This window comes from Trichoderma breve, chromosome 5, assembly GCF_028502605.1.
Source record: "Trichoderma breve strain T069 chromosome 5, whole genome shotgun sequence".
Classification (NCBI taxonomy): domain Eukaryota; kingdom Fungi; phylum Ascomycota; class Sordariomycetes; order Hypocreales; family Hypocreaceae; genus Trichoderma; species Trichoderma breve.
In genome coordinates this window covers 290,383-314,868 of record NC_079236.1, presented here as the reverse complement: position 1 = coordinate 314,868, position 24,486 = coordinate 290,383, and the positions used below count along the sequence as shown (strand labels likewise).

General features: G+C 48.3%; 6 protein-coding genes across 6 annotated transcripts; 2 read left to right on the top strand and 4 right to left on the bottom strand.

Moving 5' to 3' along the window:
• Positions 1-717: 717 nt before the first annotated feature.
• Positions 718-2,832, bottom strand: T069G_07810 (protein kinase domain-containing protein; the record flags this gene model as incomplete). The annotated part of the gene is made up of 4 exons (XM_056175020.1): positions 718-921; positions 980-2,517; positions 2,581-2,709; positions 2,811-2,832. The coding sequence occupies 4 exons, from the start codon at positions 2,830-2,832 to the stop codon at positions 718-720; spliced, it is 1,893 nt and encodes a 630-aa protein (XP_056025969.1).
• A 2,762-nt stretch (positions 2,833-5,594) lies between these two features.
• T069G_07809 (coatomer WD associated region domain-containing protein) lies at positions 5,595-8,458 on the top strand (the record flags this gene model as incomplete). The annotated part of the gene is made up of 4 exons (XM_056175019.1): positions 5,595-5,612; positions 5,790-5,874; positions 5,939-7,400; positions 7,468-8,458. The coding sequence occupies 4 exons, from the start codon at positions 5,595-5,597 to the stop codon at positions 8,456-8,458; spliced, it is 2,556 nt and encodes an 851-aa protein (XP_056025968.1).
• Positions 8,459-9,639: 1,181 nt separating this feature from the next.
• On the bottom strand, positions 9,640-10,221 carry T069G_07808 (uncharacterized protein; the record flags this gene model as incomplete). The annotated part of the gene is made up of 1 exon (XM_056175018.1): positions 9,640-10,221. One exon carries the CDS (start codon positions 10,219-10,221, stop codon positions 9,640-9,642), a length of 582 nt encoding a protein of 193 aa, XP_056025967.1.
• Positions 10,222-11,448: 1,227 nt separating this feature from the next.
• T069G_07807 (ankyrin repeats (3 copies) domain-containing protein) lies at positions 11,449-16,109 on the bottom strand (the record flags this gene model as incomplete). The annotated part of the gene is made up of 3 exons (XM_056175017.1): positions 11,449-15,485; positions 15,534-15,922; positions 16,003-16,109. The coding sequence occupies 3 exons, from the start codon at positions 16,107-16,109 to the stop codon at positions 11,449-11,451; spliced, it is 4,533 nt and encodes a 1,510-aa protein (XP_056025966.1).
• A 2,186-nt stretch (positions 16,110-18,295) lies between these two features.
• T069G_07806 (uncharacterized protein) lies at positions 18,296-19,536 on the bottom strand (the record flags this gene model as incomplete). The annotated part of the gene is made up of 3 exons (XM_056175016.1): positions 18,296-18,895; positions 18,948-19,172; positions 19,237-19,536. The coding sequence occupies 3 exons, from the start codon at positions 19,534-19,536 to the stop codon at positions 18,296-18,298; spliced, it is 1,125 nt and encodes a 374-aa protein (XP_056025965.1).
• Positions 19,537-20,457: 921 nt separating this feature from the next.
• Positions 20,458-23,475, top strand: T069G_07805 (uncharacterized protein; the record flags this gene model as incomplete). Its single annotated transcript, XM_056175015.1, has 11 exons — positions 20,458-20,711; positions 20,776-20,893; positions 20,949-20,976; positions 21,043-21,373; positions 21,443-21,580; positions 21,639-21,954; positions 22,029-22,202; positions 22,296-22,532; positions 22,636-22,860; positions 22,951-23,172; positions 23,281-23,475. The coding sequence occupies 11 exons, from the start codon at positions 20,458-20,460 to the stop codon at positions 23,473-23,475; spliced, it is 2,238 nt and encodes a 745-aa protein (XP_056025964.1).
• Positions 23,476-24,486: the final 1,011 nt, after the last annotated feature.

The window sequence follows — 24,486 nt, the reverse complement described above, 5'->3', positions numbered from 1 at the left end:
GAACATGGTCAAATCAGCACTTGCATGTGCTCTATTGCAGCCCGCTGATTTGATTCGATCTGATTCTCAGGGAGCTTCTAGGTACCTTGTCTATTTCTTCGGTGGTACAAGAGTCCGGAATCACAAGACATTAATACAGCTCAGCCAACAATGCTCAACTCTATACTTTAATCATGACAATTCATTCAAATGACTAGAACAAGAGGATATAATTATAAAAACTAGTACCAACAATACCATCAACAAGTCAACTCTTATACACGCTTCACTCGACAACATCTTTGTAATAAAGCAGCTTGTATCAACCCTCTTTTCCAACGATGCCCGCATCTCCCCAGTCAATCTGCCCTTGAGCTGAGTCTCTTCCAACAGTGCAAGACGACGAAAAAAAAAAAAAGTGATAAAAAAAGTGAAAAAAGAAGACAACTCCTGTCATGATTTCCTGCTAAACTCCATAACGTATGGTTCATCATGCATTGTTCAAGTCAAATATGGATCCCCTTTCCCGTGTCTGTCTGTCTGTGCGCTTCCATCCTGCAAAGTCCAAAAGACGCTCGTCGCTCTCTAAGTACGCTACGCATCTTTTGCACGCAGCACAACCAACGCTGTCGTCGTCCAACCTTCCCCCTTGTCTTGTTTTCGCTTCAAATCATGCTTCTAGGTCTAGTCTCAACTCAAATTGGTATTCGCCGAAAATAATACATCATGTCCAAATGCTTAGGGGTTGTTAAGGCTGCCCACAAACGACGGATCTCTAAGACTGCCGCCGGCATCCCCGAGGCCTGCAATGGGGCGGTTGTAGCTGAATCCTTGGAATTGATCCTGCATCGTCTGTGATAGCAGGGGGCCGTCCACATACGAATCCTGGGGAGCCTCGCTGGTAAACTCCTGGTCGAAATTGGCCGTGTCCATGGCATCCGTCTGGGAATCACGAATTAGCATTGGAAGTTAATCACACAAACTCGGAAATAGTACTTACCACGCTGGGCTTGAACGTAGGCTCATATTTACGCTGCAAGAGTTTGTGCCAGTCAATGCCATGGAAAAACGGATGAGCCTTGATCTCGGATGAGCCATTAGCGCCAAGTCGCTTCTTCGGGTCTCTGTTAAGCAGGCTGGTCAAAAGGTCTCTGGCAGCCGGAGGCACCACGTCGCCGGGAGGGAAATTCAAAGGATCTGACAGAATCTTTCTGTACATCTCGTTTGTATTCTCATCGTAGAACGGAGGAAGTCCCGTCAACATTTCGTAAAGCAAAACACCCAAGGTCCACCAGTCCACTGTCTTGTTGTATCCTTGGCCCAACAAAAGTTCAGGGGCGAGATACTCGGGCGTGCCGCAAAATGTGTTGGTCCGGTCTTCGTCCTTCATGTCCAGCTTGCACAAGCCAAAATCGCACAGTGCAATGTGGCCTTGATAGTCGAGCAAGATATTCTCCGGCTTCAGATCTCGGTAAATGACACTAAAACCATGCAAGCATTCCAAAGCACAGAGAAGCTCAGCAGTGTAAAACCTCGACCTGTTAACGTCGAAGCGGTGCTCTTTTTGCAGGTGGTGGAAGAGTTCTCCTCCATTGACAAAGGCAAGGACGAAATACAACTTCTCGGGCGATTGGAAGCTAAACTTGAGAGGAACGATGAAGGGATTGTTTATCTGCGCCAGCACAGACCGTTCGGCCAACGTATGGGCGACTTCCGATCGGGAAATGATGTGCGCTTTTCGAATCGTCTTCAACGCATAGATCCGGTTGGTGTCCTTCTTGCGTACTTGCATGACCTTGCCAAAGCTGCCCTTGCCTACAACCTTTAGCAGTTCAAAGTCTTCAATCTTGAGCTTTCCAGCCCGTGTCTCGACAAACTCAACGCCAACCTTGATCTTGCCCGTGCCGTACTGGATGTCAACCCAATCAACGCCGGCATGGCCTTCTCCCTTTTGGCGCTGAGCTTCGGCTGCCTTTTCGCGATCTTTCTTGCTGGCCTTGGAGTCCTCAGCCACATGTTGTCTCTCTTCAAATCGGGGGTTTATCCGGGCAACACCCAGGAAGATGTCCTGGCTTCGCCCAGACCCAGGAGGGGCAGCAGGGTTCCGCATGTACAGATGGATCACCAGCTCCGTCACTCGAGAAACGTCAAACTTGTATTGGGTATTTGAACCTGCCCACAGAGGGTTCTCGGGGTTTCCTTCGACCGAATTGACAAACACCTGCACCTTGTCGAAATCGATCAGCGCATAGGGCATATATTTGCCGGAAATGCGCCCATGGTTAGTGGGAATCGAGCCGAATCCGCCGCCGGAAGAGTGCGGTCTTGCTCCGTTTGAGTATGACCCAGCAACGCGCTGAGAGTCTGGACGGACAGAGCCAGACAAGGCGCTGCCCGAAGAGCGCGAGCTCTGGTGGCTGGACGAAAAAGCGCCTCGATGTTCTTCGGGAAGGGAGAAGCCCTTGCCTTCGTGGATGGTAACGACCAAGATACCGGGCTTCTTAATGACGGGCGCTTGCGTCAAGTCGTCTGCGGCGCCTACAATGATGCCAAGAGCAGTCAGAATCACCATCTAGAATGCATCAGTCGCCGGTAGCTTACCAGTAGCGCTCTCGCTAGTCGGCGTGGTGGCGCCTGGGCTCGTCCCCTTTTCATCTTTGTCGGTGATGGTGGAAGTCGACGGCGACCGGGAAAACGCGCTCAGCGGGCCGAGATGCGTATCTTTGAGTTCTGCGCAAAGCCAGTTAGCCTCATTGCCGACTGCAGCGGGTTGCAAGAAGGTATCGGACGACAGCGAGACATTGGAGACAATTGGAAAAGGAGAGACATACTCTTGGTCAGCTTCCACGACATGGTGACGGTTCCCGGTACGACCGCTCAACGGATAGGGATGCTAGAGTGGAATGATGGAACAATGTAATGCAAGATGGAAGACGAGAGGTGAAGGTGAAGGAACGGATCTGATAGATGATAATCGGTCGAGAGGCTAATCCGGCCGACAGATAAGCAGCTGACGAGGTATCGAAAGGACCAGACGGGAAGCAGCCGCTTCTGATGCAGCAGGCCGGAGGCGATGTGACGGGCGTGTTTTGGCCTGTGGTTGCAGGGCCAATCAAACAACCCCGCAGACGTCGAACTCGAGGTGAGGATTGGATGAATATCCACTTGGTTTGAGAGGGTGAGGGATGGCGCTGGCTGGGGATGGAGATGCCCCCTATTTTTTGTGGTTCAAGGCTAATATTAAGTGAGGTGAGGACTGCGAGTAATAATAGCAGTAACCCGTCTGGTGCTGGTCTCTAACTCCGAAGAGAACTGGGATCGATACAGCCGTAAAGAAGAATAACAACGGCACAAAGATACAGATGCAGATAATGAGGCTGCAAGTGAGGGGTGAGTGGGTGGGAAGAAAAAGCAAAAGCCACATCAGCCATGGATATATATTAATTACGAGTAAATCCTTCCATTGCAACAGACGTCGACAATCAGGAGGAGGCGAAGCACTGCCTTGTACCTTACTCCGTAGTGCCTAGCGAATTGAGGAATCTGGGGCAGCAGGTCGCTTCCCGCAACCCGGTCCCTGAACCTGCTTGTAGCGGGAAAGTATCACAAAGACAGGGACTGCAAAAGGAATATCTACACACAGATCAATAGCATGAACACCATTTATGCTGACAGATTATAGCTATTTTGTGCGTATAGTTACTCTCTTGTGTATTCAAAATCTTCAAATTCCCTTTTTCTTTTTGATATCAGCTTTGCTGCTGTACTGTGGCATTGCCATGTCGCTCCCTTGTACCTACAGTCTGCAGCGGGCGCTAGCGCTCTCCGTTTAACGGGCACTGTGCATGTTGCAGGACGCTCGGTACAATGTCTGGCCTAGCGCTGTGCAACGGCTGATGATGCCGTTGGACGAAGTGATCGAGTTCTGCATTGCACAGTGCGTGTATTTGTAACGATTTGTAACGATTCGGTCGACCATTCGGTGGGTTTCTTGCATGGAGGCTCAAACCCGGTCCTTTTTTCTTTTTTTTTGGCTTTATTGTTTCGTGTCATGAAGCGGGAGAGGCTGGACCTGGTCGACGTTGCATTTAGGCTAGAGTGTAACACGATTCATTTGTCTCCATTGGGTTCGGACGAATTGGGCCATGAGAACTGAAAAGTTTCATCTTTATCTTGATGGTGATTTGAGGAACAATTGATGGGATGAAAGGACCAGACAATCTACGACTCTTACCAAGGAAGGCAGTACATCAATGATACCTCAGATACGAGTACAAGTAGGTCTTACAGCACCATGACCAAGCTGAGGATGATACGTCATGGAGGGATGAGCAGCCGTTCCTGGTTCCACACCCGATACACCATGGCGATGGCAAACCAAGATGCGCAGCCACGGACATGCGTAATGGGTGGGTGGGCAGCCAGTGGCTTGTGACTCGTCGTGCTTTTCAATGAACTCTACAGCTAGTACGTATGCCTCGGTGTTTTCGCTTTTTTTTTTTTTTTTTTTTAGTAGATAAACAGAAAGAGGTTGTCTGTATCCTTTTCGTTGCGTTTATGGAGTATAAGTCCATGTACACTGATGTATATTGTGGATATTGATTGCTGTTGGTGTTGAACACCAGCATGAGTGCATCTGCATGTGACAGTCTCGAACTATCAAAGTAACTGCAGCCAACCATGTCTGGTAGACTCTATTGAGCCGCGATGGATAGTGCTTATTTAGATGAGATGAGTATTGTCTTGATCCACGTGCATACATTTTTTTTTTTTTTTGATACCTGAATGTTGGTTGAGTAATGCTAAGAACAGATCTTGTGAAAGCGCTACAAGATAAATGGCTACAATATAAACTTACGACGTAATAGATCAAATCGCAACATTATGCACATCTTTGGATAGAAACTCTATAAATCATTGACATCAAGTAGCATTAATGGAATTCATTATCACCATCATTTCATCAAGCGCATCTACCTCTCGACCAAATATCCATTGTCCCATGGCTTGTCGTACTATCTCTTCCATCCATCCAGCTCACCTACCCTACAATTTCAAGTTGTCAGTCAAAAAGTGCCAGATTTCCCCCTTTTCCAGCCAAAGTGGGCTGGTCCAGAGACGCTGAAAAGGTACTTGCTCAGTAACGCATTTTGGGCGCCACGTCACGCTGTTTGCTTGTACCTTTTATTGTCCTCTCAAACACTAGCAGCACTGACCACACCACAGGGTCCAAACTGCAGTGGATGCCTGACATACCAGGCTCCCACCTCTTCCTGGCTGACCACCTGGCAATATACCTGGCTCGTACCTCGATAGCGCCAGCAGGACACATTTTCGAGAAGCTGGTCAAGCCCAATTGAAAGCTGCCGTGTCTGCTGCAAATCGACTCCCGACGACGACAACAAGCTCCAGAGATAGCAGACTCTGCCCGGCTCGTCTTCACCCAGCAATTGTTCCACCGCCTTCGACATTCCGCTCGGCCTCGGCGTCATATGTGGGAGCTTGTCGACTTCGATTCACCCCGCGATCTCCTTCACCCACATCCTCTGCCGACCGTGACCAAGCCTTTGTCCACAGCTGCGAGACCGGAACCTTAGAAGGATCAAGCCGCAAACATGAGATTGGACGTCAAGGTCAGTTGCCAGCACATTGGGCCCTCACCCCGCCTTGCGACCAGACTCTCTCCCCTTGTCCGCCTCGCTAGTTTGACACCGAGTCGCTGGCCCTCTTCTGTCACAACGATGCCCACTGACGGAGCTTACCGCTTTGCTTCTTCAATCCTGTTACTGACTATGGCTTCATGACTATAGCGCCAGCTTTATGCCCGCAGTGAGCGGGTCAAGGGCATCGACTTCCACCCGCAGGAGCCATGGATCCTCACCACCCTATATAGCGGTATGTCACAGCACCTGAGGTGCAGCATTGAACCAAGTCGCCACTAATACGACCCTCTTCACAGGCCATGTCAACATTTGGTCATACGAGACACAGCAGATCGTCAAGTCTTTCGAGCTTACAGATGTCCCCGTTCGAGCTGGTCGATTCGTTGCGCGAAAGAACTGGATAGTCTGTGGATCAGATGACTTCCAGCTGCGAGTCTACAACTACAACACCTCCGAAAAGATCACTTCCTTCGAGGCGCATCCCGACTACATCAGAGCCATCTGCGTGCACCCCACGCTGCCATTTGTCCTTACCGCCTCCGATGATATGAGCATCAAGCTCTGGGACTGGGACAAGGGTTGGAAATGCGTCCAGGTCTTCGAGGGCCACAGCCACTATGTCATGGGACTCGCTATTAACCCCAAGGACACCAACACCTTTGCCTCAGCCTGCTTGGATAGAACCGTCAAGATTTGGAGCTTGGGATCGGGCACCGCCAACTTCACCCTCGAGGCCCATGAGACCAAGGGAGTCAACCATGTCGACTACTACCCCCACTCCGATAAGCCCTACCTTCTCACCACCTCCGACGACCGAACAGTCAAGATCTGGGACTACACTACCAAGTCCCTGATCGCCACTCTCGAGGGACACACCAACAACGTCTCCTTCGCCTGCTACCACCCAGAACTGCCAGTCATCATTTCTGGCTCCGAAGACGGCACCATCAAGCTATGGCACGCCAATACTTACAGACTGGAGCAGTCGCTGAGCTACAGCTTAGAAAGAGCTTGGTGCGCCTCTTACCAGAAGGGTAAGCAGGGTGTTGCCGTTGGATACGACGATGGTGCTGTCGTCATTAAGCTCGGACGCGAGGAGCCCGCCGTGTCCATGGACCCATCTGGCAAGCTGATCTGGGCCAAGCAAAACGAAGTCGTGTCCTCCATCATCAAGGGCGATGCCTCTGTCAAGGATAACGAACCAATTTCATTACCGACCAAGGATCTTGGAACTTGCGAAGTGTACACTCAGACGCTCATTCACTCGCCGAATGGCCGATTCGTTGCCGTCTGTGGTGACGGTGAATACATCATCTACACAGCATTGGCCTGGAGAAACAAGGCCTTTGGTTCTGCCATGGACTTTGTGTGGGCCTCGAAGGAAAACAGCAACGACTTTGCTATCCGAGAATCGGCCATGAGCGTCAAGATTTTCAAGAACTTTGTGGAGAAGAGCGGAGGTCTGGATGTTGGCTTCCAGGCCGATGGTCTGACTGGAGGTGTTCTCTTGGGTGTCACTGGCCAGGGTGGCGTCTCCTTTTTCGACTGGGCTACTGGTGGTCTTGTTCGCAGAATCGAGGTTGAGCCTAAGCAGGTCTACTGGTCAGAAAGCGGCGAGCTGGTAGCCATTGCTTGCGAAGATTCCTTTTACGTCTTGCGCTTCTCCCGCGAGAACTACGTCGAGGCTGTGCAGTCAGGACAAGTCGAAGAGGATGGCGTTGAGTCTGCCTTTGAAGTCATCACCGACGTCAACGAGACGTAAGTATTGATGGACTTCCCCCGATTTATGCGTGAGCTCTTCTGATAACTAATGTTTTGAATACAGCATTCGAACTGGTGAATGGGTTGGCGACTGCTTCATCTACACCAACAGCACAAACCGACTCAACTACCTGGTCGGCGACCAGACCTACACCATCTCTCACTTCGACAAGCCCATGTACGTCCTTGGCTACATCCAGAGAGACTCTCGCATCTACCTTGCCGATAAGGATGTCAACGTCACCTCCTTCGCCCTGTCACAGCCCGTCCTCGAGTACCAGACGCTGGTTCTGCGTGAGGATATGGAGACGGCTGCCGAGTTGCTACCGACAATTCCGGCTGATCAGCTGAACAAGGTTGCACGATTCTTGGAGGGTCAGGGACACAAGGACCTGGCTCTAGAAGTTGCAACTGATCCCGAGCACAAATTTGAGTTGGCGCTGGCCCTGAACCAACTCGCCATTGCTCTGGATCTGGCCCGACAGGCTGACGCCGAGCACAAGTGGAAGACTGTCGGAGATGCTGCCCTGACTGCCTGGGATGTTGGTTTGGCTGCCGAGTGCTTCACTCACGCCAAGGATCTCGGATCTCTTCTCCTTGTGTATTCATCAACAGGTGACAAGGAGGGCCTTGCCAAGCTGGTTGCTCAGGCCGAAGAGGCAAACGCCCACAACGTGGCATTCTCAGCATCCTGGTTAATAGGTGACATTGACCGATGCGTGGAAATCCTGACCAAGACTGGACGAGCAGTAGAGGCTACTCTATTTGCTCAGACCTACAAGCCTAGTCTGGCCACATCCGCGGCAAAGTCCTGGAAGGAGAGCCTGGAGAAGAACAAGAAGGGCCGGGTAGCCAAGCTGATTGGTGTCCCGGATGACGATGCTGAGCTGTTCCCTGAATGGGACGAGTGGCTGAACCTGGAAACCGAGGGTGGCGTCGCCGCTGATATCGACTTGGCGACACCTGAGGAGGAGGCCAAGGAGGAAGAAGAAGAAGAGGAAAAGGATGAAGAAATGCAAGAGGCTCAGGAGGAGATTGAGGAGGCGGAAGAGTAAAAGGCGCAAGGGGCCAATCGACTACTACTTAGATGGCGTAGAAGAGGGATTTACGTGAATATGATTCTCCATGTTTTTGCTGCGTCTTGCACTGCACCAAAACTTACAAAGAGCCGCATGGTTGGGAGGTTGATTGTGGGGTAGTCGGTTTATTGTCTGGTTGAATAGGTACTTAAAACAGTTTCTAATACGTTGATTAATTTTTGAACCTCTGTTGGCATCGAATGAGTTTGGGTAGAGGCTAAAGCAGAAGGCATTGGGGCGTTTGATCTGAGGGGAATCGAGTGTTGGTGACATGGCATCTGCCATTGAAGAAGGCAAAAACGCTGTGGACATTGTGGACATTAGTTGAGGTGATAGAAAGGTGCAAAATGGTTTGAACTTAGCTGTGACTATATTGTCCCGGCTTTATTGATTCAGTCAAGCTGAGTGCTTGCCTCTATGGTTCATTCACCCAAGTCAGGTATCTGCGTTGTCAATGCAGAATACCGTTGAGTGAAAGAAAGTTCCCGAGTCTCAGCCGACAGCATTGGGCTAAGTATCACCAAACAAGTGCCGTAGTGTTTATAGATCTATAATGGAACCTACACAGCTATTACAGCTTTACTGACCCTCGATTATCAGTATAACCTCCATAATGGAACCTACAAGACATGAGGTCATGAGTAATATTCCCATAATATTATAGTTATGGTTCCTGACCTTGTTCAATCGAGTAGAATTTGCTAAACTTAGGATGAAATAAATTGCTTGCTTCCCAAGTTTGTGTATCCCACCATTTTGTGTTCACGAACTTTGAACTTTGGCAATTAAACGTACCTATATTAGTTAGGTAGATACTGTCCTTGAATTATGCCTGGCACTCTGTGTCAATAATAAATTCTAGTCTAGATCTCGTATGTTAAGCTTCTGACAATGATGACTTTATCCGCAAGCAGACATACACGAGGATTGCACTCCGGGTCACCAAATTAAGATTCAAAACATGTCAAATGATGACAGCTGTCTATGCCATCAAAGGCTCGTTTTTTATTAATTTATTAACTTATTAAAATAGATACAATGAATTCCCTTTCAACAGCGGACCCATAGTCATCGATAAGCATATTCCAATCTCGCTATGATGATACACATGATAGAAATGTCTCGTTTCATCCTTTCACATTCCTCAATGAAGTCGTTTACAGAATGGCAGCAATACCGGCAGCAGCGAGAGCCGCAAGAGCCATGCCGGTCTCACGGGCGGCAACACCGTTGGTGGACTTGGCCGCATCTCCAGCAGTTTTGGTGGCGGAATCAGCACCAGACTCAGTAGGAGCAGCAGAAGCAGTGTTGGGACCAGAGCCAGAGCCGGAAGAACCACCGGCAGTGCAGACGTTGACGAGGCTTGTGTAAGAGCTGAGAACAGAGCAGTCCGAGGCAAGAGAGGTAAGCTCGTCCTTGTGGCCTTCGAGCCAAGAGACTACCTCGGAGCTGTAGGAGGAGTACTCTGCGCTGAGGCTAGACGGGAAGCTGACTTTGCAAGGGTCGGTCTGAGGGTTCTTGCTGAGGTCGGAGACGATCTCGGGGGGAGGCGTGGGGATGGTCTTGACGAAGCTGAGAGCCTCGGAGGCGCATTTGCTGGGATCGGAGTCGCGGATCTCGTTGATGGGGGTTGCGCGGGGGAGGTTTAGTTCACGGCGGACGTGGGGGATGGCCATGAAGTCGATGGCGGCTGAGGCCGAAGCGACAAAGGTGAGGAGGAGAACGGCGTTGGAGTGCATCTTGAAGTGTTGTTGGTTGTTGGTTGTTGATCGAGTTGGGTATAATTTGAGTGTTGGATGAATGAAGCTGGTATCAAGATATGAGCAAGCGAGTGATGTTGACGCTTGTATAAGTGCTTGGAGTGAGTGACTAGAATTGAACTGAAACGATTGTAAATCCTTCTTGTTTCATCGAGGGCATTGATGATTTATATTCCTACTCGCACGACTATATACTGTCATTATATTAGACGCGGTTTATATGCCGAGTTAGCCTAGCTAAGCGTATATTGAGCGTATTAGAACTCCAGACTCCTCCCCCTAGTCTAGCCATCGTGCGGTAGGGTTGATCCTTTGTAATGTCGCTTCCCTGCAACTTGTCCGGCAGCTGAAGTTGGGATTCACCTTAGCGCGACCTAGCAACCTAGCTCGGCCACTGCCTATTGAAGGAATGAAAAAAAAAAGGGGCACTTGGTCGGATCATGGCTAGGCTAGGTCTGGGGGGGATCACGGATGGGGCCTAGTGGCGTGGTGATTTGGATGTTGAAGGAGGTTAGGCAAGGCGTTTTGAGGGTAATGGGTTGTGTTGTTGTCTATTACTTGCTATGTGTGAAGATACATGAATTTGGGTGTCAAGGTGCAGTGTATTGCTATGCTTATTGGTTGTTATTGGAGGGTGGGTGTGAGAGAGACAAGCATTGAGGCTGAAATACCTAGTCTCAGACGCTGAAATGGCTTGTTTGCTGTCAGTCTCTATCTGCCTCAGCTGAATGACTAAAAAACTGAACTGGGCGGTTTCTGGAGTAGCAGCGGCAGAGTGCTAATTTAACATGCATGAATAGAAGCATCAAAGCTTGACTGGTCTCTTCTTGACGCAACTCGGAGGGGAGTTGGGCCGCAACAGAGTAAGCATTGGGACCATCACTGACTCAAGATTATGAGGCTCAACTATTTTTCTTCCAACTTTCTCTCGGTTCTCGCTGGTCGTGTTATTTGATGACAGCCAGCTGAATGGAGGGATCGCCTGCGCCAAGTCTTGGGCCATTGCCAAATCGGGAAACAAGACGGATTAGGGCTGAGCTTGGGAGTCTTGGCTCTTTTGAAGTCTGCTTCTATTTTCTGTCATGAAGGGAAAAGAGATTCAGTAGCAGACTGCTACTTGCAATGAGAGAGAATGATGAATGTATTGTACATGGCCGGCACTAATTGATCCAAGTCTTGTATACATGTATAATATCGGGTAACATTTTATGCTGCAAGCTTCACCGATGAAACCCTCCACCACTCCCTAGATGGCGGTATGTTTTCCCTCCACCAGCCAGATAGACCTCCTCTTTCTGCAATCATTCGTGGCGTTTCTCCCTCGGTGTTCATTGCTTCGGTATTTACTCCGTGTTCAGCGAGTGCTTTTATAGCTTTTGTACATTTGAAATATACTGCCTGATGCAATGGGGTATAACCATCATCGACGGCCACGTCAACGGCAGCGCCAGCTTCGAGTAACTCTGGGACGAAGTCTTCCAAAGTCTCGTCCCCGGCTGCGAGATATAGCGGAGTTCTGCCGTCGTGACCAGCGACGTTTACATCCGCGCCATGCTTGATCAGCACTCGGAGACACTCTTTTCGCTGCTCCTCAAAAGACATAATGAGGGCGGGTGTTCTGCCTCTACCGTCTCTGGCTTCTATATTTGCACCGTTGTCGATGAGCAGCTTTAGGTTCGCTGGCTTGCCATATAGCGCTGCAATATGCAGTGGAGTTTGGTTCTCTTCATCAGTCTCATCAATCACAGCTCCCAAATCTATAAGACGTTGTATCATGGGATTACCATCAATCATGGTACACGCCGCATGCAGCGGTGTCCCTGCAGCCGTTTCTGCTCCCGCATGGATATCCGCCCCTCCCTTCAATAGATACTCAAAGATGGCAGAGTATCCCATCTGCGCGGCTGTGTGCAGCGCTGTAGTTCCAAGATGGATGAAGTTGACATTGGCGCCTCTTGTTGTGAGTAACTTGACAGTGCTTTCCATCTGCTCTTGTACAGCATGGAGTAAGGGTGTTCTGCCGTCATCACTCAGGATTTCTATGTCAGCGCCTGCATCGAGAAGAATCTCGGTGATACTGTCATAGCCTTTCTTACAAGCGACTTGAAGCGGCGTTAGATCCCGGTAACCTCTGGCATTTACTTCCACCTGTGGTAGCCTAAGGAGTTGTTGCACGAAATCTTTGTGACCGTATTCCACAGCAAGGTAAAGAGGTGACTTTTTCTGACTGTCCTTGGAGTTGGCGTAGTCCCCCAATTGACTGACTGCGGATGAGAGTCCTTTCATCGCCGCTATATGAAAGGCTGCCCGTCCATGCTTATTTCGCCTTTTCTGACAGCCGCGTTTGCACAGAGTTTCGAAAATGTCAGCAGATCTATTCAACGCTGCCTCGTGCAAGGCAGTGTTGCCATATCCGTCGGCAATGTCAATGTTGGCTCCGAATTCCAGCAACATTTCGACCATCTCTAAATTGCCCGCCCTCGCCGCACAGTGAATTGGCGCTGTGCCCTCGCGTCCTTGAACATCAACCGAAGCGCCCTTTTCGAGAAGCAATTGGACAACCTGGGTGCTCGCTTTACCAGCACAGCAGCAGGCATAGTGCAGTGGTGTCCATCCGCGGATATCGCGGGCGTTGATATCGACACCTTGCTCGATCCAGCGCCGCATCTTTTGAAGAAACTGCTCAGACCCGTCTGGGTAGTTATTCTTCTCATACCATCTCTCCCGATGGTAGGTGAACGCTGCGCAATAGTGGAGGAATGTCCTGTCAAAGATGTCTTTCTCTCTCGCGCCATCCTTGTCTGGTCTGCTGAGGTGTTGTCGATCCATTTCTTTGTAGACGTCGAAGGAATTGGAAATTATTGACTCTTGATCCTGAAGCAAAAAGAAGCGTTCAGCGTTAGGATAGCATTTTTGCCATTTATCGGTGTCTTGCAATTCGCACAATGAACCTAGATGATCCTGGAACTCTGCGTCGACAATTTCCATTGCCTTTGTCAGCTGTTCTTCGAAGCGAGATTCGTATACTCCCGTCATTTCTCGTCTAATCATCTCTTGTAGTGTTTTTCGAAACGTTGCCAACACGGCAACAGCCCTGATATAAGTATAGCTTCCAACTGCAAATGCATTCAAGTGCTCGCAGAGTTGCAAGTATACTTGACCTGCATCTGCCCACAAATGAAGTGCCTCAAGCGGCTCAGTATAATTCCGCACCATCTCAACAATACTGTCTACCTCAGGTAGTTTTCTTTGTATACTCAAAGGAGTAATAACGCTGATATGAGCATCGTGTGTGTTGCATAGGCCTGTGCTCTGGATAGCCGCAGCTAGTCTGGAGATGTCATCGTTCTCGAGACCCAAACGCCTCCATGAGTCTTTATTTTCCAACTTGGCTTGGGATGTTTTTATGTATGTTTTCCCTCCCATGGGCCGTTCTAGTGATTCCACCACAGCCCACATGAATGTCGAAAACATGTCTTTGGCGTATAGAATTTCCAGCGAATCCAAGGATTGTATGCATAGTATGTCATTCGAATTCTCGCCTTCTCCTTCTGATATGCTGAAATTCCATTTTCCAACCTGTGAGTTTTGATAGTAAAGGTGCGAAAGCTGCGTATGAGAGCCAGTGGCGACTTTGAATTGATGACGTGGATCAAGCCCTACCACTCTCGATTCATCAAGTTCGAATTTGGTTGAACCTGGCACGATGCTTCCAAATGTATTGATCTGATGCTTCCCTGAATCGATATTCTGGTCAATTTCAGCGGGATTATACACCGCTTCACCTTTCAAAATTTCTGGTCCATCTGTAGGTATCCACCAATCGAGATGTCGATATAGTTGCATTGTATTCGGACCAAGAATCCTTAATCCCATATCGGGCATTTCCCCCTTCACCCGCAACCATTTGTCATCGTCCAAGGGGTTGCCTGATTTATGAATGGCCTTGGCCAATAATTGGGTCTCTTGTTGACTCTTAATATAGAAGAGTCGTAGTGACAGTGCCGCCTCGATTTCTCCTGCGTGTGCTTTCCATTTGCCGTCGGGCTGTTTAATCACCCTGAACTTCAGCTCTTGCTCGTTTAATGATGCATCCTGAATCTTGTAGCCCCAAGAAAAATCTTCTAGGCCCAAGTTGTCATCCAAAAGGTTCATGGTTGCTTCTATGGCCAAGCTGACTGCAATGGCTTCTTGCGATGCTGGTCCTCGCCAGTCTGCAAGCTTTGCAAGACTCTGGCGCATTGTGGTATAATCTTGAGCCTCGCAAATGAGTGGTTCTTTTGTTGTAGATTGATCGTCCGATTTAGCGAGCTTCTCTTGGTTAGTAGACGTACTCCGTCTACTCAAGGAGCTGGTATTCTCTTCCTGAGAAGATCCATCCAAATCATTGTACCAAGGCGCATTGCCAACAGTTCTTAAGGAATCCGCAAACCAGTCGAGCTCAAATCCTGGAAGAAGGCCATGGCAGAACATGGGCTTTGCGAGTCCGCGACGAATCCATGCCCTCACGGCGGCCATTGTAAGGACCGCAATTAAAGAGGCCACGGAAACAGACCAATGCATTCCTCGAAATCCAATAAACTGAGCAACATATCCGACTAGACTGATAACTGTACCCACCACCGTCGTGATTGTAAAGTCTTTCAACCCTTCTGAGCCCTGCTGTTGCTTTTCGTCGGAATCTTTGCCATGGTCCGCTCTGCTCGAAGTGATAATGTTTGGCTGGTCCTCTCCTGTATAGAGAGCAAAAGATTTAAACTCTTCGTCGCCGACAGTTTTTTCTTGTTGTAGCCATACCAGCCGGGCTCGCCAATGTTCTGCTGGTTGAAAGGTTTCTTCCATGGTGCTGCTTTCGACAACGTGAGAGCAAATGAACATGCCAATACTCAGGACCACCGAGCCAATAATGGTCATTGGAAAAGCGTAACTTGCAACGGCATGATCATCCTTTTGAAAGTGGGATTTTAATTTCGAGTATTGTGCGATGAAGCTGCAGTATAAAATGAAGCCGATTTGTAAAAGTATACCAAAACACGCAGCGAGGTGTAGCTCGCCGCGACCAGAGTTTCTATGCCGATTGTGTGAAATATTTGGCACGTCATGTTTAAGATTTCTTATAATGACAACTTCGTCTGATTGAGTATTGGAATTTTCTTTTATTCCATCTTCTGCGCTCCCACCTTGCCTATGAACACCAAAGAGCGCTCGCATTTTATCCGAAAAGGTTCTCTCGTTTCTCCGCACTAAACAAGTCAGAATCTTGTGTCAGTGGACAATCTAACGAGACTTACATCTTTTTATATAAAAGTATGGGTCGTTCTCCGCATCTTCTAGACTCATTATCTTGACTTTTGGGTTCTTGGGTAATCCTGTCCGAGGCAGCAAACAAATGAACTCCCAAACAGGAGCTGATCCGGCACAGCGAACCACGTCTCTGCCGTTCCAGAGCTCACAGACCTCATTGGAGCTAGAAGACATGAGCTCTAGTTCGGCAGCTGCGAGATTCTCCGTTGCTCTCCCAATCAAGGCTTTGAGCCATGACGGACCCCCGACTCTAATCGCAGCGACGATGGTGGTGACGATGCCTAGAGGTGCCATTGAAAGGATAATGCAGTCGGAAATTCCCATCGCCTGGCTCAAAAATTGCATAGTAACACGTTCTCCGAAGAGGGCCAGCAGCCTGGAAGAGTAGATCGCATTAGTATTTATACACCGGTTAAGACACTGTTGTATGAGGATAGTTGAGATAGAGAGTCATACGGGCCGAGATCCGTGAACAAGTTGTTGGAGAAATCGTCTCCATCGTCGGCTAAGACGCATCTGAAGAACAAGAAATAAAGAAATATCACGAGAGTGCGTGCAGCCATGATTACGGGCTTCTAGCGATCGAGCTCGCTCTGCTACCGAAGTAACGCAGATGCGCCTGGTTGTATAGGGAATGAAAGCGATGCAGGCAGCATCTGCTCGCCGAATCTGAGGACACAAGGATTGATGAGAACAGCCCAGAATCGACTGGGTGGGTGGTGGTTTATCAGTCCTCTCCCCTATTTACGTGAAAGCAGGTGTTGATTATCATGGTGGCAGTTAATATGTATGCACCGAACCAACAGCTATTTGATGTCGACATGATTGGCCCGAAGCGCAATCCATGTCGAGGATTCGGGTGGGAGTCGTTGATTTCCTCGCGTAATACGCCGTGTCTCACCCCCGTCGCAGGCGCGCGGCTTTATTGCTATAGTATTCCACAACATGGGGTTCTAATGCATGTTGGGAGGTTATGTAGCAGACCAAGTCTTGTTATTGGCTGAAAGAAGAGACAGAGTGCATTCAACTCATATAGCTCTATGCGTGTTGAATTGGCTGACAAGGGATTGAGGCTTGGAGACCTAGGCAGCACTCCTTTCATCACTTCTATCAGCCCTATATCTTGTTACCTCGAGACGCTTGTAACCTTTTTGCCTGTTTTTCTCTCTCATACGTTTTTTAAACACATAATGTTGTAACTAAAATCTACATTAGTGCGATGAGCTTCTAGCGGTGAGCTTGCTTCTCCGACACCTCTTGTTCTATCTCTTCATAACTCAAGAAATAGGCCCCGCCATCCCATTTTATCTAGAGAGCCAGGAGGGTTGGATTCGAGGATTGATTTCCTTGAAGGCTCGTAACAAATACTTCTTGACTGCCTGGAATACCATTGGATTCGTTTGCTCAGCCTCCCCTGATCCCTGGCGACTCCACTGCACCTCTATGGGAGCCTATGATCCATAGCGGCATAGCGAACTGTAGGATCCGCTGGTGGAACTAGAGTGAAAATCGACGAACTTGTCCAAAAGAAGATGAGCTGAGCCTCTGGGATGTTGATCAGCTCTGCACCGAGCTGGGGGGTTGGTGACCTCGACATCAATCAGCGTGGCTGGCTCAAGTTGGTGTTTCCAAGCTGCTTTTACTCCGCATATGAGGAAATATACATCTCGTGTGACACTAGATTGCTCTAGGTGAAGCAGGAGAAGCGGAATGCGCTGATAATTTCACACAAAATCTCGGGGGTTTCACTGGTCAAGAGTAACAAGTTTAGCGCATGGTATCACGCAACATGCATAGCCTTGCGGGATCATACATATCCAAGCTCGTATTTATTTCTAAGCCAAACCTTCAAATACCCGTTGGAAAAAGGAACGGCGACCTAAGCGACAATATTGGCAAAGTAGAAAAGTCTGGTGCGCGGCTCACTCTGGAAAGCAAAGTCTAGAGTGAACTCTGCTCAAATGCGACCCAGGCTGTCACCAAATAGTTTCATCTCAGGAGAGAATAGATGTTCCCCAATCTACGACTAATTGGGTTGTGTGACAGATTAGATGGAATGTCGTTTTGAGGGACTGCCTTCAGCATCGGCACCAGCCAATCTTTATTTTGCCAGCATTGTCGTCTTGAACAATGTGATATGTATTAACCCGAAGGCACTCCAAATACCAAGGGACTCTGCCAGTAATATAACATCTTGAGCTTGAGAGGTGGGAGCCAGAGTGCCTTCATGCTTCCAGCATAATGAATACATATCTTATGCGTGTATTTTATGCATTCGCTTGTTCTAGGTTGATTGGCACATATGTAGCACGGAGTTTCATCTATGTACTCTGCATACTTACGTGGTTTCGAGCTATTGGTTGCTCTCTGTAGCCTCGTCTCTTGGCAGTCCTGTCCGCGCGTGGCGTTTGATCGAGCATCTTGACAGGCTTACTCCGTACTGACCATAGATGCTTTCCTCCCTTCTGTCTCAGCTGATCTAAATGTTAAATACATCAAGTATAAGGCCTACGCTATGGTAGCACAATCTTTTCTTGCGGGTGATCTCCGATTGTATATACTTGACAAGATGTCAGCATGATTAACCAGTTAGAACTCTTGTTTTGTTTTGTTTACTTTTGGAGAGCTTTGCTTGTTACGAATATTTATTTCATCCCGTACCTACCAATCTTTCTAAGCAAAGCTTATCTAGACCATCTCCACAATATCCTCGAATTCTGTAGTATAGATATTGACCTCTGAGATTACATCATGATTCGGTGACTACCTCTGTGGGATGCCACTCGATGCTCGGATACTTGGCCGCCGCCCCAAGCAGCTCGTTTGCGCGACTCTCAATGGCCGTTGGAACGACTGCGCTCCCATAGCCGCTGAGAAGCTCATTGAGCAGGAGCTTCATTTCATTCGAGTTTCTGAAATTTAACGGCACCTGCTCAGCTATGTCGAGAATACCGGTGCAAATCTCCTGCTTGGTGGATGATGCATGGGCTGTGATCAACACCGTATTGCTCAGCTGTGCGGCACGCCGAGCAGCAGCCGCTAGCTGCTGTTTGACAACGATAATGGCTTGTTGCAGCATATCCGTCTTTTCAATGGTCGCTGTCACCTGGTCCTCCAGGGGTGCGATCTCGGATAGCATGTCCTCCAGCCGCGAGACTTGCTTATCGAGCTCGTCCTGCTGTCCTCTTTCAGTCTTCAGGCTCTCCTCCGCCTTTTCCAAGGCCGCTTTTTCTTTGTGAAGCGCGTCACGAGTCTCCCTGACACATTTGCGCAGCTTAAACACCGCGCCGGGGGATGAAGTCGGATCAATCAAACCGACAACGCCCCAAATCGGTATCAGAATGCTCACCTATAACAATACGGTGAGCGTTATCCACATGCATGGGACTAGGCAGACTCACGGCAATGTTGACGGTGTCGTGCGTCCTCTCCGAATCAGATAGTTTATCTTGGAGAGAGCGATGGGCCCTGTTCATCGTGTCGACCGACTTTTGAAAGGTATTAACTGCGTTGGAGGTGGCTGTGATGGCTTCTCGATTTGCTGTAAGCTGGGCTTCTAGCTCAGATTTGGACTCGTCAAGCTTATCTTGCAGAGGCCGAAGTTTGGCATTTCTCAACTCGATAGCCTGCGATATTCGGTTAATAAGAGATTGCCAGTGGTACTTGTTATGATCTGCATGCTTTACTTACATTGGAGTGGAGGCGTCCGACCTCTGCCAGTTGACTGTCCGCAAGTTCGGTGACGTGGTCAAACGTCGTGACGAGGCCGTCCAGAGCCACTTTGAGTCGTCCATCATCGTGAGTAAGTTCAAAGTCACCACTGATAAGCGCAGAAAGATTATAGAGACTGTCTGTGCCGACTTTTAGAGCACACGAGATTGCCTCAGATCGCTTGGTTGCCTCACCGACGGTGAGAGTGGCGTCCAGTCCGTCCAGTTCGGTTTGTATCTCGGCAAGACTCTGTCGATGGGAGAGGATTGTATTTTCCATTTCAAAGCGAATAGTAGGATTAAAACAACTCTACTAGAAGATTTGATGACAAAAAAGAAGGAGATATAGACGTGGACTCTGGGCGCAATAAAGACTGTAATAGCTGGGTTAAGCTAGATATATGGGTTACGTTCTTAACACCCAAAGATTATCTTTTTATTATGTAAAGGTTTGAGTTCCAACAGATATCATGGACAAATAAGACGCGCATTTTCTAAGGCATCCATCTTCATAAAGAACAACGGGCATTCCTATAGATGGATTATCCAATAAGTATCGCCATAGTGGCAACGCCAGCCTCGTTAATGCTCGTCCGAGCAGGCAAAATCTTGGCGCGAGAAAATATGCAGCGTAGTTGCTGAGGGCGGCATGCGTTCATTGAATCATGTGTCTAAGCATATCATGGGGGCCGAATACGTGTATCCAATGCGAATACAAATGCTCGCATCATCTCCATACACACTATATGCGTACATTAGAAATACTTATATACAGGCCACTCATTTACGCCACATTTCTACCTAATCCTATGTTTTGGGTAGCATCACGTTATATTATGCAGTTCTATGTGTTGAAATGACACACCGCTGTTGATCTATGACGCTGTTGAGGAGGATTCTGATGAATAGGCTGGAGGGTGCTTGACTTATAGGCCAATTCTCACCGAAGCAATCTTTCATAGGCGGCTTTCGCATAGCCTAGAGTATGCATAAATTAGCCTAGCATGTGATAGGATTTTTGTGTGGCTGCACGCCTAAGTCTCTTCTTGCAATGAGTCAAGCGTTGTACTATATACGACCAGCCACCGCTCTTGTGCTTGCATTATATTATTCATTTTTTAACATTCAAAAACAAAGTCAATTCGGAAGCCTTTTAAGTAATCTCCAGACCTCTTACATGGTTTCTTTATAACTTTTCACCATGGCTAGCATTGAAGAAGAACTTGATGTCGCCCTCAAGGCTCGCTATGATCTTGACAACCGACCGGACATCACTAACGATGCTGTCGACGAGATCAAGAATTCAATCATCTTCCAGTATAACTGGGAAGAGTTGCTTCAGTCAGGCCCTGTTGCTCTAACCTCTATTGGATCCTGCTTTATAGCTTGCACCTCGAAAGGTAGCGATCATATCCAATTGGATCCACCCGAAGGCAAGGAGTACCAGCACATCATGTAAGTAGGCTAGTCTTATTTATAGCATGGCGATGAGAGGAGATAACCTAATGAATATGCAAAGACACAAGTCGCTGAATGCCAATCTAATGGACTCCGCCAACTATGGCCGTGAAGCGTTTCTCAAGGCGGAACGTAACATGTTGTTCGTCAAACAAGTATCTGGTCAAGTGTCTAAAAGAGTATGTTCCACTGATTTTGATGCAACTATTTCTTCGACTGATGAGTCGTATCAAGGTAGCCAATGTAGTGGATATCCTCATGGGTAAGTTTCGTTTCAGAGCTGGTTACATGTATCTTTAACTTGTGGCTAACATTCACTCACGTACAGATGAGCAGGCGGCAAGGACGCGGCTTGCTTCACAGCTTACCATGGTAAAAGTTGCAGCAGATGATTGCTACACTAAAGTCAAGGAAATCGATGAAAAATTTGAGCGTTGGCTTCTGCACTGCATGGAACTTCATGCCGCCTGCATACAGACGCAATCCACCAACGCAGAGCGCCTCAACACCACAGAGAGGAACATGGCGGTAGCCCAGACATTTTTCGATTCGCAGAAAACTACCGTCGACAAGACAAGAGAAATCACAGAAAATTTTGCCAAGCAAGTGGAAGTGGCTACTGAGACCTTCAAGCGAGCGTCCGATGCATTTCCCTCCGGGTCCGTAATCCCAAGCACTCCCCCGGTTCTACTTGATCGACAAAGCTAACATGATCTTTTAACATACAGATGGGAAGTCCTTGGCCAGCAGTTGGTAGGCGCACTGGTGGAGACGGCTACCGGAGCACTTAGACTGACCGTCAAGGCCTTTGCCTTCGGCACGAACCCTGTGGCGAGTAGCATTGATATGTTCCATAATCTGGTACAGTAAGCCACACCTACAAGAGCCCTCGTGTTGAAAACACATATGTTGACAAGCAATCAGCGGAGGAGAAAATGGCCCTCCAAACCCACCAACACCGTCGGCGCCAAAGCCGACAGAACCACCCCATGCCGAAGACCCAGCGAATCTTTATATTTTGAGGAGCATCCCACATTTTGAACAAGTCAATGCCATTTTGACCAAAGGTAAGAAAGGTGGGGTGAACTGGGAAGATGCCTCAGGCAAAGATGGCCGGGCAGCTCAGAGCTCTTATTACGTGAAGTCTATGCTTCAGAGTGATTTCGACGATTTCAGAACAGTAGCTACCCGCTTGGATCCAAGTCAGACACTTCTAAATGCCTTTGTTGTCGCACTAAAGGTATTGCATCCCATGTTTACCATTTGCAACATCTTCGTCAAAAGACTTTTCACTAACGTGGCATCGTAAATAAGATCACTACGGAGATCCATGAGATCGTGGAAAAATCTGCAAGAATCAGCCGGAGCTTCCCTCAAGCCAACTCACAGGAAGTTAAAGACTGGCAGCAGCAGTGGCTCCCTGTTTATTTGTCTCTCCAGAAACTATTAGCCACGGCCCGTAGTCAGCCAGGAACAGCGGCTTCAGGTGTGAGTACCTGATCTTTTCCACTTCAGCTCTCTGGGCTACAGCCGATGCTACAATCGGAAAATGTAACCATTGTTAACCGCATCGGTTTATAGCTTCCAATCATGGCAGGCACCGAAGACCCTGCAAACACCATCGGAAAGACGAAAACCCTGTCGGTGGCCCAGGCCTCTTTGGATGCAGCCAAACACCGGCTCAGCACGACTCAAAAACACTTGAGCGCAACTCAAGATCTATACCAGAAATCCTCCCAGAAGATGATCGAACAACAGAATAAGCTCTCACAGATTCAAGCTGATATTAAGAGGCTAAGCACGACCACGGCGGACCTTGTAAGCATCCTCTCTTTTATCCCCACTTACCTGGAGTTAATATGCACCCTCTTTCCTCCAGCCTGCAAAGTCGATAATGGGATATGATCTGACTGTAGTTTAGAATGAAGTCAAACGCATCCTCATCCGAGCAATTGAACTTATTGCCCAGATGAAGTCACAAATTGCTAACCTTTGCCGCTTCTTTGGAGCGATTGGTGCTACGGTCGACGCAGTCGTCAAGTACAATGTGCAACCTTTCATTGATGATATCACCGCTATTACAAATGATCCTACAGTTAAGCAGTCCTCCATTGCTGGATACAACTATACCGATTTGACTCGCACAGTACGTTTCCTTTCTCTCTGATGAATTTGGGGGCTGGGCGGCCACACTGCCCATTGGTAGCGACTGAACAGAGCTAATTGGCTGTCCTAGATGATATACCAGGCTGTTGTCACAATTCAAGCTTATTTTTCTGTCTTTGCCGATATTGCGAGCATGTGGAGTGAGCTATGCTCAGAGGATATCATGCCTGGGCTGGAATTGGTGGATATGATGTCACAGTCAAAGAATAATGAAGAACAGCAGCTCAAGATGGATGAGCTACAGAAGTGGACGCAGAAAGCTCAAGACCACATAACACAGGTGGCGGCCAAGGTATGTATATTTCATGGTTCACACTCTACAACTATGGTGCCCTTCCTCTTGTCGTTGCATTGCGTATTGCATAAACATGAACTAATGGTTCTTTGTTTTCACTTGTAGAAGAGAGCTGAGATCATCGATAAGATGGGAGTGAGAATCAAGAATATCGAGGCAACTACTAAGATGCTACCACCAGCTCCAGCGGTCGAAGCGGCAATAGAGGAGGGTACCCAGGCAGCCGCCCAAGCGGGCGAGGATGAAATTATTCACAATGCTGCTGCCTCGCCTCTGAAGCGGTTCTCAATGAAGACTTAGCTCCTAGACTACATGATGTCTTGGGACACCAAGAGGTGAGCTTATATTAATTGCCCGATCAGGAGCTTTGTTTGGTGAATAGAAGGTCAACCAATTCCGTGGTTGCTCTCTACACAGCTGGTCTCTTTTAATTGGCAAGCAAGAGTCATGAGGGAAAAGCGAAGCTATTCCCATGATACGAAGATGATAGTAGACTTGATAGAGTCAAATACATGTAACCATGGACATCAAATGTACGTTTAGTACTATATGAAATTCCCACTGAGTAAGTAATAAGTAGTAAAGTATGAACAGATTACATATGGGAAAGGATGCAGAATATTGCTCTCCATTACATATTCCGAAGATGCGATTGGCACTCGACGTATGGAGTTGAAGTGTCCGCTAGCATTGAACGGATAGGCGCTACTACTGCGCTATAGCGGAGCGCAGCGAGCTAAAGGCGGGCGCTAAATGCAGCGGCCGAAGCGACCCTGGACTGAAGCAGCCGCTAAAATGGACGATGTGACGCCATGGAAATTTCCCCATACAAAGCTCAATCATTCTTGTATGCACGTAATTTTGATATCCAGTATGGATGTATATGCTACGTTGTCCATTCGAACTCAATTGATACAAAGAAATGAGCCTCAGGTACATACAGCCTTGGTTATTGGCATTCAACATTTGTTCAGACCGCTTTCAAGGCAAAATTCTGATACTATCTTATCTTAGTCAGGTGACGTGACCTGCTGCTCTTCCTTGGCCAATTCACTCTGCCTCTACAAACGCAATCTTCACGCTCACATCTGCACTCTTCTCAGAATTGTGCATCATCATCTTGATGGACCCTTTTTTATTAACTTCAACGCAGACGAGTACTTCTTTCATCGCATGATTCATCCTCTGCTACGCGCAGCCCGCCAGCCGGTTCAGAGTCTCGCGTAGCCCCTGTTTTCGCTTCTGACGAACAGAGAAAGTCGCCATAGGGAGGTTTGCGAAGAGAGTCCACCAGATTTCGACGAGAAACAG